General features: G+C 29.9%; 3 protein-coding genes across 5 annotated transcripts; 2 read left to right on the forward strand and 1 right to left on the reverse strand.

The window, feature by feature from the left end:
• The first annotated feature begins 4,058 nt into the window (after nt 1-4,058).
• LOC111674943 lies at nt 4,059-5,368 on the forward strand. Its single transcript, XM_023435632.2, has 2 exons — nt 4,059-4,278; nt 4,338-5,368. Exons 1-2 carry the CDS (start codon nt 4,207-4,209, stop codon nt 5,226-5,228), a joined length of 963 nt encoding a protein of 320 aa, XP_023291400.2. The 5' UTR covers nt 4,059-4,206; the 3' UTR covers nt 5,229-5,368.
• Nucleotides 5,369-5,677: 309 nt separating this feature from the next.
• On the reverse strand, nt 5,678-6,221 carry LOC111674949 (replication protein A 14 kDa subunit B). The gene is made up of 2 exons (XM_023435636.2): nt 5,864-6,221; nt 5,678-5,808 (listed from the first exon to the last, which is right to left on the reverse strand). Exons 1-2 carry the CDS (start codon nt 6,101-6,103, stop codon nt 5,707-5,709), a joined length of 342 nt encoding a protein of 113 aa, XP_023291404.2. The 5' UTR covers nt 6,104-6,221; the 3' UTR covers nt 5,678-5,706.
• Nucleotides 6,222-7,978: 1,757 nt separating this feature from the next.
• On the forward strand, nt 7,979-13,633 carry LOC111674914 (centrosomal protein of 97 kDa). 3 transcript variants are annotated; one of them, XM_046953970.1, is made up of 13 exons: nt 7,979-8,318; nt 8,800-8,957; nt 9,062-9,322; nt 9,782-9,978; nt 10,036-10,119; nt 10,188-10,462; nt 10,527-10,604; nt 10,670-10,840; nt 10,894-11,040; nt 11,133-11,457; nt 11,513-11,680; nt 11,748-12,033; nt 12,102-13,633. In XM_046953970.1, the coding sequence occupies exons 1-13, from the start codon at nt 8,315-8,317 to the stop codon at nt 12,633-12,635; spliced, it is 2,688 nt and encodes an 895-aa protein (XP_046809926.1). In that variant the 5' UTR covers nt 7,979-8,314; the 3' UTR covers nt 12,636-13,633. The 3 variants fall into 3 exon arrangements, with proteins under 3 accessions (XP_046809926.1, XP_046809924.1, XP_046809927.1); XM_046953968.1 differs by having other exon boundaries at nt 7,980-8,318; nt 10,667-10,840; XM_046953971.1 differs by lacking the exon at nt 7,979-8,318 and adding an exon at nt 8,332-8,470 and having other exon boundaries at nt 10,667-10,840.
• Nucleotides 13,634-14,682: the final 1,049 nt, after the last annotated feature.

Here is a 14,682-nt window from a genome sequence, read left to right on the forward strand (position 1 = left end):
TGCTCTCTTTTAATTAAGGAGTTATACACGTTCAAAAACTATCTACTTAGGTTTAATATCTTGGGAACGGCATGCTCAATATTAAGAATATTAGTATCATATGATAGGTCATAGAAAGACCTGGTGTTAATAACTAAAAAAGTACCTATAATTAGAATAATTAAATCCAAAGCTATATGAAAATTAATAAAATTGTATTTATTTAAAAAAAGTGGGTTTAAAAATATCTGATTTCAATATTAAATATCTTATATGGGCAATTTCGTGTCGAGTGACCCAAGTCAAAAAATAATTTATGTATAAAACAGTAGTATTAATTTCAATATAATGATTCCAGATAGCGTTTGAATACTTTAAGTAAAAATTTTAATGTATTTTGTTTTTGTTACGATAATGAAATACAAATAAAATTTTAGCTCAAAGTGATCATACGTAATCTTGAAATAGGACCTAAACGCGCTAATAGTTTAAAAAATATTGAAATATAAGATTTAACTCAAATAATCTAAATAGGTTAAAAATGCAATGTTCATCAAATGAAAGACGAAACGTACAACTTGAAAAAGTCTTTAAATGCTTATAACTCCTAAACCAATTAAGATATTAGACTTCGTTTAAAAATATTGGAAATGGAATCCGTTTAGAGTTGTTAACTTATTCCTAAAATAGTATTTTAATGTAAAATATGACAACTTACTTTTTAATTTAATTTATATAATCCTTGAAGATAATTACTTTTTGGTATATTTAATAAACTTCGCTAATTAACAAAAACTTATTAAATGTTTATTAACAGTTGACTTTTAACACAACACTGTCATATTGTTTTTTATTACTTAAGATTCACATTATATTAATTACACTATTTTTCTATGAACTTTAAATTCAATAACTCATTTAAGTTTAACAATGAATAATTAAAACTAAACATGACTGGACAAAACACAAAACATCACTGAACTTAGCGAAATTTCTGCATTATTTATTTTTATTTTTTTCGCGTTCACGCTAAAAAATGGAGAATTTATATTTTTTTCTTTTTGTACTCTTCTTACTTTCATCCGGAAGTAACCTAAAACTATACTTTCAGACGGCGAAAACTAGAAATCAATGTATTTTGTTTTTGTAAAATGTGTGCTCTCGTCTGACAATCGTCCAGAAGTGACTAAAATCCACACTTCCAGATGAATAAAATACAACATTAATGTGAACACTCTTCAAACTGTCTTCAAGAAGTGACATAAACATACAAATCAAGAAGATACAAATTAGGAAACAATGTATTTTGTTATTGTAAAATGTGTGTTCTCATCCAACTCTCATACAGAAGTCACTAAAACGTATACTTCTAGATGAAAAAAGTTCAACAGTCATGTTTTTTTGTTTAAGCAAAATGGATGCACTCTTCTAACTATAATCCGGAAGTAACTTAAAAGTGTATTTCTAGAAGACGAAAATTCGAAATCAATGTGTTTTGTTTTTGTAACATGTGCGTTCTCGTCTGACAATCGTCCAGAAGTGTTTCTGACGTGGCGTCTGGGGTGATGCGCAATAGTTTTGTCTTCTAAATGTTTGAAGGGGTCTATTTTGTGTTTTATTTCGTTTAGCGTTGTTGTTGTTCTTTTTGTTTAGCTTTTGATGTAATAATAATGTAGTCGGGGAAAAATTTAAAATTTAAAAAAGATGTTTAAAATACACTATGGTGAAGGGTATATAAGATTCGGCACAGCCGAATATAGCACTCTTACTTGTTTAAGAAAACTTTGCGACAATTCTGCACATTATTTGAAGGAAATTTTGTTTTTTTATACCCTTCACCTTCGTGAGAAGGGTATATATAAGTTTGTCATTCCGTTTGTAATTTCTATAATATAATTTTCCGACCCTATAAAGTACAGTGTCTCTCATAAGTATTCGAATTTAGGTATAAAATGAAAAGAAACCAAATTTAATGACATATTTTGTATGCAAAATTAATAAATTAATTTGTTTGAAAACTTTAAAAATTCACATTTACTTAAATTAATTTAGCCTTATTTAAAAAAGTCCACAAAATTACCTCACAAAAGTATACGAATTTTTTCTGTATTTCATATTTGACTATATTGTACGAAATACAAAGATTAGAATCGAATGTTTTTTTGCTAAAAATTGTTTAAAGGGGTAACTATCAACCGAATGGATATATTTTTGGACCATTTGGTCCACAATTTTGGGGAATTTGTACCATCTTTTCATGTAATATCATTAAAATGGCGATTTTTGGCAATATTTGCATTTTTTTCTCTTTTTTCCCAGAGATAAAACCAAAATTTGTTATTTGGATTTAATAGATTCCTTCAGGTATCTAGAAATAATATTTTTTGTAACAAGAATCTGTATTTAAACGTTCCAAGATATATTATTAGAATCATTCTTCAATCGCTAATTCAATTTATTGGAACTCAAGTATATTTTTATAATACTAGGGTCAAAATTTTTCGGGGAAACTTGTCTTCTATATATTGTTTTATATATCAGCTGTTATACGTTTTAAGTTTTTAATATATTGTGCGCCATTCAATAAAGTGGAATCATTATTTTTATAATAAATGGCCTCTAGGCAGAATGCCACCATATAATTATGGTCTAACTCAAAAATATTGATATCTGTTTAAATATTATCTACTATGATCAAAATAAGCCCAAAATTTTTTACATACAATGTTGTTGTAATGGGCAACATAATCATGAATGTTATGAGTAGTAACAACTAAAATTTACTGTATAGGATCACGTTTTGTTAAGGCATGTTTTGGAGTTGTATACCGCTACGATGTCTTGAAAATTTTAATATATTAGTGCTTATATCTACAATAATATATACTAGCCAACTTTGTCGGAAAATATCGGTCCTAGTGGTACGAAAAGGGTGTTAAGATCCAGATAATTTAATTAGAAACAGAAGATCGATACCAAAAATATATCTTGGAATGTTTAAAAACTGATCCTTATAACAAAAATTATTATTTTTAGACACCTCAAGGAATCTATTAAATCCCAATATTAAATTTTGGTTTTATCTCTGGAAAAAGAGAAAAAATGGCAAATATGGTCGAAAATCGTAAATTTAATGAAATTATATGAAAATATGGTACAAATGCCCCAAAATTGTGGACCAAATGGACCAAAAGGACCAAAAATATATCTTTTCGGTTGATAGTATCAGTGTGCACATTATTGAAAGCGCCTTCGACGTCAATGCATACCGCCAGTGTATACAGTTTGCTATCGAAAGATTCACCTATGTAGTGAACAACTTCGTTTAAAGCGATTTCCGCCTTAGAACTTAGGTGTCGAATAGCTAGTTTGCGAAGAGTCTTCCCAAGGTTCCAGATCTCCCCAGTTAACTAGGATTTTTCCTGGGTAGATCTCCGCTTTCGCAGAGGACAGCTGTCCTCGAACGATTCAACCAGGGCACTTGTGAACGTTTTCACTTTAGCATCTATATCCTCTTTATTTCGACATTAAAAAGTGTCCTGACCTAAACGGTTCTTTAGTAAGGTCCCGAACATTCTCCAATTAGTTTTAGACTTATCCCGATACTTTATAGGCTTTGGTGGTGGCCTTAGTATTTTGAATCTTATGTACCGATGATCAGAAAAGGAGTGCTCGTCCGAAACTCTCCAATCCTGAATTTCGTTTATAAGCTCTTCTGAACATATAGTTACATCTAATACTTCTTCTCTGATTCTATTGACGAAGGTAGCTTTATTACCTAAGTTCAATGTTATCAAGTCTTTAGTATTAAGGAAATCCATGAGGGCTTGTCCTCTTCAATCAGTTTCATCAGATCCGAAGTTGGTGGCTTTAATTAAGACCCTAAGAAGCTCTGTACAAACTTTCTTTTATTTAACTAAAATACTTTTCGAGGCCAAAATGATAAAAGTGAAAAAAACTTCATGTACATAATTATTTTTATAAACCAAGATGTTTTAAAAAGGACTAAACATGGGTTAAATAAGTAATTGGATTTCCGGAACAATACAACTCACCTTTGTTATAAAAATCATTTAAATACTTCAATCAGAATTTTTAAAAGGAAAAAATAATTTAAAACATATTTTTTAACTACAACTTTTAAGAAATTCATTCTTATATTTTCTTAAACACAAAAAATAACGTTATTGTCAACTAGAGATCTTTTCGTCCAAAATCAATAGAACAATGGATGATAAAGAGTATCGTAATCAGTTTAGAAATGACTTTATGGGCCATGTAAAAAATCCAAAATTACAAGTAATATTTCAATTTGAATATCTCTACGATTGGATACAGAATTTAGTTTTATTTTTCAGCAAAAAATGTGTGATAGTTATTTAAACGAGTCTCCAGCACAATATATAAAGGAACAGTCATCGAAAGTCCAACAAAAATTTTACGAATTACCATCAAATATTGTAGCCAAGCAGCGAAGTTTAAATCAGTCTTCAAACAGTGGTGGTGACGCAGATCGCTTGTTACACTATCCTACCCATGCAACACATCATATTAGTGATTGCTATAGACAATGCCGTATGAATGACAATTTTTGCTTAAAACAGTCCAATCCCAAACCAACGGCTCCGGCTATAAACTCAAATTCTTCGCGTAAGTATCAATCGAATGCCATTGTAGACGACTGTATTGGCGATCATCGTTTTATTTATGAAAATGATTCAAATTTGGGAGGACTTGGTGGCAATGGCTCAGAAGACAGTGCTAAAAGTCAAAAGTCTTCGAAAACGGTGGTAAGTCGCAAAAGTTCACACGACTTACGGAAAATGGTAACGTCTCAGTGTAAGCTACATGAAGTGATCGATGAGACTCTTAAACAAATGTGCAATACGGATGTAGATGTCACTGGTGAAAATAATGCCTGTGGATTGCAAGAACAACCTTCTACCCAGTATCCTCTGACACCAGGATGTAAACATTGCACAGATCGCTTACTAACTGTACAATCACAAAAGGATGTTATGACTGAAATTGGTAAAGGAGATTTTTTAGATTGTCGGAATACCGACACATTGACTATATCCCTAGATGATGTTGTCAATTCGAAAGTTATTAACCCCATGATACGTAAATTACAACGTATGTATTTGAATAATCTAAAGGAGGAAATGTCTCTTATGGAAGACTTGGAACGAATGCCATATAAAGTAAGCGAAGTTTATAAAGCGGCAATATTCAAGAAAAAAGACTAATGACGCTTACATATTAAAGGAAAATTATAGTTTTTTTTTTTGGAAAATTTAAAATTTTTTGAAATGGTTGGAAAAAAATTACTTAAAATCAAATTTAAAAAAATTATTAAAAAAAATACATTCTGAACTGAAAATAATTGTGTATTTTTATTTCCTACAACACCATAGCGGAGAAAGCCCAAATGGTTATTTAAAGAAAAGCATCAGTTAAAACTTTTGCTGTGACAATCGGTCAACACATTTTGTATAGATGTTTTCCACATTGGGAAATCCCTTACGATTGTTCGTGATATCAGAATGAGATATATTTCATACAAATAGGAATACTTGAAATATAATTTTGTCATTCGGTTTCATTACTCTATATTTGCAAAAATTCTATCCATTCCAATGAGGGAATATTCCACGTGACAAAACATTAAAAAAATAAGACTCACTCAACACTCAACTTACTTATTATTAAATTTATTAATAAAAATTAACCATGGCGATAAATTTCTTTACAATTGTTCATAAATGAAACCATCATATTGTAGCCTTCTTTATCAAAATCCACATTCTCTCCACCAAACAAAATTGCCTAGAATAAAAAAATTGTTTATAATAATGACAACTACACTTCATATTATACCAACCTCACTAGCTCGTATTGCCGAGGGACCAGATGCTTTTCCTATGACTTCTATCCAATCACCTTTAGTCGCTCCCACCGAATCGGACAAACTCACAGTAATTTTTTGGTCATCAGTAGAGGTCCCAGTTAAGTTTGTACCAGCCTCATCCTCCACACATAACATAATGCTTATATTTTGTCCCAAATGGGTTCTTAACATATTGCCATTGATGAGAGTGCGTGGTTCAAACGTTCCGGACATTATTGGAGAATTTGTGTTGCTATTATTTTGCTAATTGTTGTGAAATAAACAAATTGATTGCGCCAAATTTTGTAAAAAACAGATGCAGAGACCTGCGGCGACTGCCACTATAATTTTCCGCGACGGCCAAATACAATTTCATGAAGAAAGGTATTAAAAATATGTATGATATATATAATTTCTGATTAATGTGAAAAAGTTGCCATTTTAATTACATTAAATAGCATTGCCAAATATAGTGTTTGACCATCCTAAAAGTATGCTATTTTTCAGGCAACATATCGCTAACTTTATTAGATAAGAATGAAACAAAAATTTTGAAAAATAAATCAATCAAAAAGTTATTTATTTTTAAAGAATGAAGTTTAATGTCGCATATCTGATTTTATTATTCTTGGTTTTAACTTAATGATTATGTTTCTAGTTTAGCAATTCTTAAAAATATTTTATTTCTATACAGTGATACAATGTAACATTTTTTATTGGAATTGAACGTGACCATATACAATGAAGTCTTTTAAAGGGAAACTGCGTTTCAGTTTTTAATTTTCTGATCTTCTCTCCCTATTAAAGGACTTCAAAGTTTTAAGGACATAAAAATTTATTACAATGTATTTACTGATTAGTTTAGTCAATCCTTTGATATTCTTGGGAATTTCCATTATATTTTTTTAAATAAATATAAATTCCCAATAAAATAAAAATATATATTGGAAATTCTCAGAAAATTTAAATAATAATATTATTTAAAGGTCATAATTTACAACCTTTAACATGAAAAATGAAAGCAATATACTTTTTATTTCCAGAGCAGGATCAATTTAATTTGATACTCATAAAATTTAAGAATAGAAACATTTAAAAAGATCAGAAAGTTGAAAACTGAGTACCCAATTCTTATGTATGAAATCATTGCTTTCACGTGTATGTATTTGGTTTTGTTCTAGTCCAAAAAGTAATGTCCAGTATTTTCCTAACACGGATTTCCTTATTTATCAAGAAAATAACTGTTTAATATTACAGTAATAATATATTTTTTAGTGACTTAACTAATAATAGTGCTATATGAATAATATTTATAATATAAGTGTGTGATGAAGAATGCATTTTTGGAGAAAAATATATTGAAAATTCTCAATGGTATAAATAGATGAAATTTTCAAAAGACATTATTTACACTTCTTTCTCCTGAAAAGTAAAATCAAAATATAATGTTGATTTCCGTAGATTGTCCACTTTTATTAAATACACATATTGAAAAACAATTCAGTAAATATATTTTAATAAATTTTTATATCCTTAAAATTTTAAAATCATATCCATTTAAAGACATATCCATTAATTTGACACCAAGATTAATACAAATCGCACAAACTATTTGGAAATTATACGATATGTATTAAACTTCATGCATTTGAGAAATTGCATTTGATGAAATTTTCTCAGGTTGTCTAGGATTTTTGCCTATATTATTAATTAATTATGGACGGATATTGCTTATTTTAATAGGTATCTGGGGTCTTCAGAAAACTGAGCAAAAGTTATAAAATATCCCCATGAAAATCTGTCTCCAAATCTTGAAATCCCCAATCTGGCGACACTCTGTGTTTAACATAGAGTGAACACACGTAATTCAAATACATATGAATGTATATTATTTTTATTTTTAATGTGCAATTTTTAGAAATTATAACAATATATTGACTGAAACAACTAAAATGTGGAGGACTCTTATAATTCAATGTTTTTTTTCTCGATTCGAAAAATACAAAACAGAGGCACAGTTTTTGTTTAATAACGCCGAAAATTTTTAAACGGTTTTAACCCGTGCCGACATTTTTAGTGTCAACCGCCGCCGTCGTGAATGTTTGTCGACACAGTTCTCTAGCATTTGCATTTTGAAAAACACTTGTGAGAAATATATAAAATACGCTATTTTAAATTAAAAATAAAATAATAATAATTTTTATAATATATAAGTAATAAATAATGTATAAGGATGAAAACATGAATACTTTACAGATCATTGTAAAACTTACAAAGATTTAAAAAGAAAAAAAGAATAGCCGCATCGTCTGCAGTAGAAATATAAAAAACTCCCCCAAAACAAAAGGACGAAAATTGATTTTTCCATTAGCAAGCCGAGAAAGGACTAGTTAGGAAGTATTAAAATATTTATCAAGCCATATTTCTACATAAAAAAATTAAAAAATGAGTAAGTTCAAAATTTGATTGCAATATAAAATTATATCATTGGAATTGCTGGTTGGAGTTGTTTATTGCAACTCCAATTGGATTACACGCAATATTTAATACATATACATATATATTTACATCCATATGTCTGATGAATTGGGTGGTTTGAGAGTAAGTATGTGTTTATATGTTACCTGAATTCCTTCACTTTTTAATTGCCCTGGCTTTCCGGTTTTTCTTTTGTGGCAATAAGAATTTCAAATATTTTTGTAAAATGCCACCCCTAAGTCTATGATTTCAATAGGTAATAATAGTATTAATAATTTATTAAATGCCATAAATATGACGTCATGTTACCAACCCTCTCAAAACATAACTTAAGGCCCTCAAAATAAATTACTATTTATTGAATAAAACTGAACCACAACAAATTAAATATATAACTATGTCGCCATATAAGTTCGACTAACGGCTACTTTCTTTATTGTTGACATATTTAGGTGAAGAAGAAAACGAAAAGATAATTTTGGACTTGTCTCGCAAACAACTGAAGAAGGTGCCAAAACAAGAAGACGCTCAAAATGTTCGTACTTTACTATTGGATGAAAATGAATTGCAAAAAATTGATAATATCGATTCATATCTCAAAATTGAAAAGGTAAATGTACTTTAAATAATAATATATCAGACGACATTGTAAGATATATAGACATGCTAATGTATTGTTTTTTCTTCTTATTTTTTCTTTGGTTTCTTTTGCAGTTGTCTTTAAGTAAAAATCAATTATTACGCATGTATGGTGTTTGCCGTCTACATTGTTTAAGAGATTTAAATCTATCCTTCAATGGCATACTATCAATTGAAGGTCTGAAGGAGTGCGTTCATTTGCGTTATTTAAATCTGGAGGGAAATAACATCAAGACAATTGAACATTTGAATACGAATATAAAATTGGAATTTTTGAATTTAGCTGAAAATAGTATTGGCAGTATATCGGATATTTCATTTCTGAAAAACCTTAAGGTATGGTTTAGTTTGTCTGTAAAAATGTAAATGCATTTGACGCAATCCTAGACATTTTTGAGTAAAATCATTTTTTTAACTATGTACTTAGAGGAAAGTACTTAGACTTGATTTCTAAACCAAAAACTATACATATATATACTGAATCAGTATGTATTTTGATATCAGTTATATGAAGACCTCAGTTAACTACATGATTTGAAACATCAATTATTCGATCTGACAATGTGTAAATTTTATATCATCCAACTAAAATCTGTATCAGAGAAATCATTTTAAAATAGTATATCATACTTAAGGAGTCATGATTAATTATACAGATTAACCAAGTCTACTTCAAACACCATTAACATTAAGTTTTTTTTAGAAACATTAATAAACATTTTAAAAATACATACACATACAATATTGGAGATACTATATAAATGACAACTTTATAAAAATTTTCTTAAATTACAGGAGTTATACTTGCATGGTAATCGCTTAACACATTTAAGACAATGTGACAAATATTTACCGACTTCACTAGAAGCTCTAACTTTGGCTAAAAATAATATAAGTGATCTTAATGAAATTTGTTCATTAACAAATCTTATTAATTTAAATAGCTTAACGATTAATGAAAATCCCTGTGTCTCAATGACTGCTGGACCAGAGTAAGTCATAAACTAAATAATAATTATAAATAATTTAATTTATAACTGGTTTTGCAGCGGTTTCGATCATAGACCATTTGTTTTAAATTGGTGTCTAACATTAAAAATTATTGATGGATTTGTGGTGGATCCAATTGAGAGGTTCGTAAAGGTTTTTTTTTAATATTATCGAATAAATTCGACTTAATTAGAAAACAATTTTCTTTCAGCCTTAAGGCCGAATGGTTATACAGTCAGGGACGAGGGCGCAGTTTTCGTTTGGGCGAACAAGCTGCCTTGGCCAAGTATTTAAGTTCAGTATGTCCTCTAATTGGTAAAGCATTAGAAAATGAGAATGAACGTAAGTTACGTTTAATACTTAGCAAAGCACAACATCATCAACGTCAGTTGCAAGAAGAAATTTCTGAAAATTCTAATCCATCTGCTAATAATTCACCATCTTCGGGTCGGAAAAAGCCAGCTAGTCGTATACAGTCTCCTAGGTGTAAGTATTAACAAAATGCCGCATGTAATATCTAAATAGTATATTATACATATATTTTTTACAGTTTCTCGTTTGAGTGGCCGTCAGGGTTCACCAGATTCTATGGTAAATAGTTATCATGGTAATACAACAAATGAACAAGGTACTTTTTTAATAGAACTTACATTTAGTATATATTATTTTAATAATTTTTATTTTATTTAGTAGCTAATGCTAATCATTTAGTACAGATGACAACTTCTTTAATAGAGAATATTAAAAATTGTGATACATTAATGTCGCAGAGTCTAGAAGGTTCCAATGTCAACAGTTCAAATTCTAAAATGAATAACTCGCAAGATTCCACACCTCGCACCATAACACCAAATCCCTATAATGGTATTCATTTTGGTCACAATTTTAATGTTAATTACTTAATGTATTTTTCTTAGGAGGACCTTTAAATGCTGCCTCAAAAATGGTGCCTGTACCCGAAACCCTTATGAGCCCAGACGTTTGTCCTGCCGCAGTGGCTCAAAGAGTTACGGTATCTGCCATAAATACTCAAATACAGCAGACAAAAATTAATAAAAACAAAGGTAAAGTAACTGTGAAATCCACGTCAAATTAACTATCAACATGTTTTTTTCTTTTGAATTATATTTTGAAAATTGTATTCATACTTTGACAGATAATCGCTTAAATTCTCCAAAAATGCGTAGTCCTCATTTAAAACGCAATACCACAGAACGTAGTCCAACAATGAGTCCAAGAAAAACAAATTCACATACAAACACCACTAATACTGCTCAGCACCAGCATACAAATCAAAAGAATGTGGGTAATCAACAGCATGCTTTACACATGGACCATCAAATGAAATCAAGACAATTTATTAGCAATTCAATGCTCGTTGCTGCACCGGATGATTGTTCTGGTGGTGGCAGTTCAGATGATGATAGTGACCACATAAATGTGGACAAACTGAAAACGATACGTAATAAAGCTGCTCAAAGGTAAATGCAAATGTGTAATTTTACGAAACGTTATGAACATTAGTTTTTTTTAAAGATGCCAACAACTTAAACAAAATATGGAAAATTCTAGTCATAATCTTAGTCCCGACACTGAAAATTCGGCAGTAGTTATACAGAAAATATGGCGCGGCTACAGAACTCGCAAGAAAACAAAGGATATTGCAGAAAAACTACTAAAGAAACGTACTCATGAATATATAGAGTAAGTCAATAAAACAAAAAAAGATGTCTTCTTGATGATTTGAGATTATTTATAACTCTTTTTTTAGTAAATTAACCAAAGACATGGAAATGACAAAAGCTCAGTTAGAAAATGAGCGTAAAATCCAACAATTGCAAATGCAGGCCATTAATGCATTATGGAAAAAAGTCTCATCCATGCAAAATACAACAGCAACCAACACTAATACGACAATCGATAGTCAAAATATTGAAAATACCAGTTCAACGACATCGATAGGCAATCAACAAAATCAAAATACCTTAAGTTTGGATAACAGTTCAACCACGGTGGTTAATGATTTGGCAAAAACCTGCACCATGCTAACGAATCAGGTAAATACAATTTAATCACATAAATTAATACAATTTTTAAATAAATATTGTCAACTCTCTATTTAAAGGTCCAGCAATTGCAAGGTTCCATGAGAGACATTTTGAATTGTCTTACATTGTTTTGTAATTTGCCACAAGAAAATGTTAAACGTCTTTTAACGGCGGGAGTAGCTGAAGCTTTATCTACAACACCGCATAATGCAGCACATGTCATCAACTCGGCAACCACAACTAATGTGACAACGTCCCAGGTAGAAAAAAGAGATTCAGCTGCTACACAAACAGAAATCGTTGCCGTTCACACGCCCCAGTTGGAAAATCAATCACATTTCCCTTTTACAAAAATACGACCTTCTACGCTGCCTTTAATAGAATCCCAAAATCCTAATACACCAAGTAATAGTAACAATGTCGCCACTACCGCTACGGACACCGACAACACAACCACTGAAACACCAACCAATAAAAGGCCTTCTTTAGAGGAAAGCGGTATTGCCAGTACCGAGGATGTGCGCAGTTCAAATGATTCCGTATCAATTGTGGAGAAACAAGACGAGGACGAGAAACACAATCTGAATTTGACTACAACAATTAGTGGCTAATGGAATTTGCAATATAGTAAAGAGGCAAAAACAAAGTGATAGATATCTGTATTTTATTAAGAAATATTTTTCACATTGATATAAGTTTAAAATTATCACATAGTACACACATAAATCATAAAACCAAAAATTTTAAAATTCAACAACAAAATCAACCAGCTAGCACATTTTCTATTTTCGCAGAATATGCTTAAGACAGGAAGACAAAAATCAAATTGAACAACATCGATAGTAGAAAAATGCCATTAGTTTTATTATTTAGATTGTTTGCAAATAAATTCAACTTGATATGTGTAGTTCTTATCCTCACCAGACTCATAAACACTCACTCACTCTTTTCTCAGGCTCGTAGTCGTTTCTATTTATAAATGCATGTGAATGAAAGACATTTTCACAAGAAGGCTTAATAAAAAGAAAAACTGAAAGGATCTCAAATATTTTTACATTACATTAGTACTTATTATTATAATTATCTTGTAGCTTTTGCATAACACAACAAAAAATTACAAATCAACCTGATATAAAATTATAAAAGTAAATAAATAATAACAAACTGACCACCAGTTTATTAAAATATAAATAAATATGAAAATATTTAACTAAATATGCCACCATTTTTAAAGCATTTCTATAACTTATTCTGTCTCCATTTTAAGTCTACGAAATTTGTATTATTTTTTTTATACAACTCAACAAAAATATTTAAAGATGAATTTATTGAAAACCAATAAATTTTATATTGGTATTGCTATATAAAGTATTTTTTATTTTTGGATTCTTTTTTTCAATTATTAAAAACATTGACTCATACTACAACATCCATCCATAAAAACAGCAATAAGAACAACGAAACTATTACAAAAATTTTTAGTTTTAGTTTCTTCGATTTTTTTTCTGATCCCCCAACTACCCTTCCTTTCTTTGCAATTTCTATTCTCTATGTAGCAGTAAGTAAAATATATTTCAAAGAAAAAATATGTTAAATTTACATGCAAAAATGCAAAAAAAATAATAATTTCAACCTGCAATAAAATAACAATGAAGAATAAAAATAAAATTCCAGCTTTAAATAAAAAAGATCTTAAATAATGTTTTAAATCTGCAATAATTATGTTCTACTAGGTTAGGTATCGAGGACAGCTGTTAGAAAAGCAGCTCACTTGGTGGGTCCATTAAGTTGGTTCCGTTGTGTTACCCTTGTGATCGCAAGAAGTGTGTACTAGGAACATTTGGGTTACAATATTAAGTAATACTTTATAAACGAAATCTTTATGAACTTACTTTCATAAGCAAAAACGTTTTAAAGATCAGTTAATCATAACCATTCTGTATTTCAATTCGAATCAAAATTTTCACCTTTTAGCAACATTGATATTCTGAATTTCGATTTCAGCTTCCGTCACTAAAATTACAACTTACAAGAAATTAGCTACGATCGTAATGGAGAATCGTAATACATTAAAACGAAAAGGAAATAATTCTTCTCTTCATTACGATTCCATTTTTTTGTTGGAATATATTTTTTGTAATCGTAATTGTAAACGGGACCTGTGCTTATAAATGTTCGGATTAACGTTGATTAACGTTTACAAAAAGTTTATTTATGCAGAAATTCATCGCGATACTAGTGCCTATAAGTAAATTTTGGGGACGAGGTTTAAATAAAGCCTGATAGTAGAAAATTAAACATAATTATGAGCTCAAAAGCCCAATTCGGTGTACATACGTAATTAATTATTCTAAATAGACTTCATTCTTGAATCAAGGGAAGAGTATATTTAATCAAATTATCTTGAAACTTGCAACACGTAGCTTGCGTAGAATGTTTACAGACGGACGTACATAGTCTGGAAGGCTCCGAAAGTAATTCCGTGACGATTCATATACTTTAAGGTGGGAGTAGAATCAATATTTCTCTGGGTATTAAAAACAACAAAAACGCATAATACCCTCCGTACTGCGGTGATGTAGAAAACAATATTCAACAACTATATTAAAACTTTAAAATTAGATCCAAAGGGTCTTATTCCAGAGTTTACGGGAAAGT

Source organism: Lucilia cuprina, chromosome 2, assembly GCF_022045245.1.
Source record: "Lucilia cuprina isolate Lc7/37 chromosome 2, ASM2204524v1, whole genome shotgun sequence".
NCBI classification, from domain to species: Eukaryota; Metazoa; Arthropoda; class Insecta; order Diptera; family Calliphoridae; genus Lucilia; species Lucilia cuprina.

Coding starts and splice junctions, on each gene's coding strand:
- LOC111674943 (XM_023435632.2), top strand. CDS start 4,207: ATGGATGATAAAGAGTATCGTAATCAGTTTAGAAATGACTTTATGGGC. Junction 4,279..4,337: donor TAAAAAATCCAAAATTACAA/GTAATATTTCAA, acceptor TTTATTTTTCAG/CAAAAAATGTGTGATAGTTA.
- LOC111674949 (XM_023435636.2), bottom strand. CDS start 6,103: ATGTCCGGAACGTTTGAACCACGCACTCTCATCAATGGCAATATGTTA. Junction 5,809..5,863: donor CGGCAATACGAGCTAGTGAG/GTTGGTATAATA, acceptor TTTTTATTCTAG/GCAATTTTGTTTGGTGGAGA.
- LOC111674914 (XM_046953968.1), top strand. Junction 8,958..9,061: donor CATATCTCAAAATTGAAAAG/GTAAATGTACTT, acceptor TTTCTTTTGCAG/TTGTCTTTAAGTAAAAATCA. Junction 9,979..10,035: donor TCAATGACTGCTGGACCAGA/GTAAGTCATAAA, acceptor CTGGTTTTGCAG/CGGTTTCGATCATAGACCAT.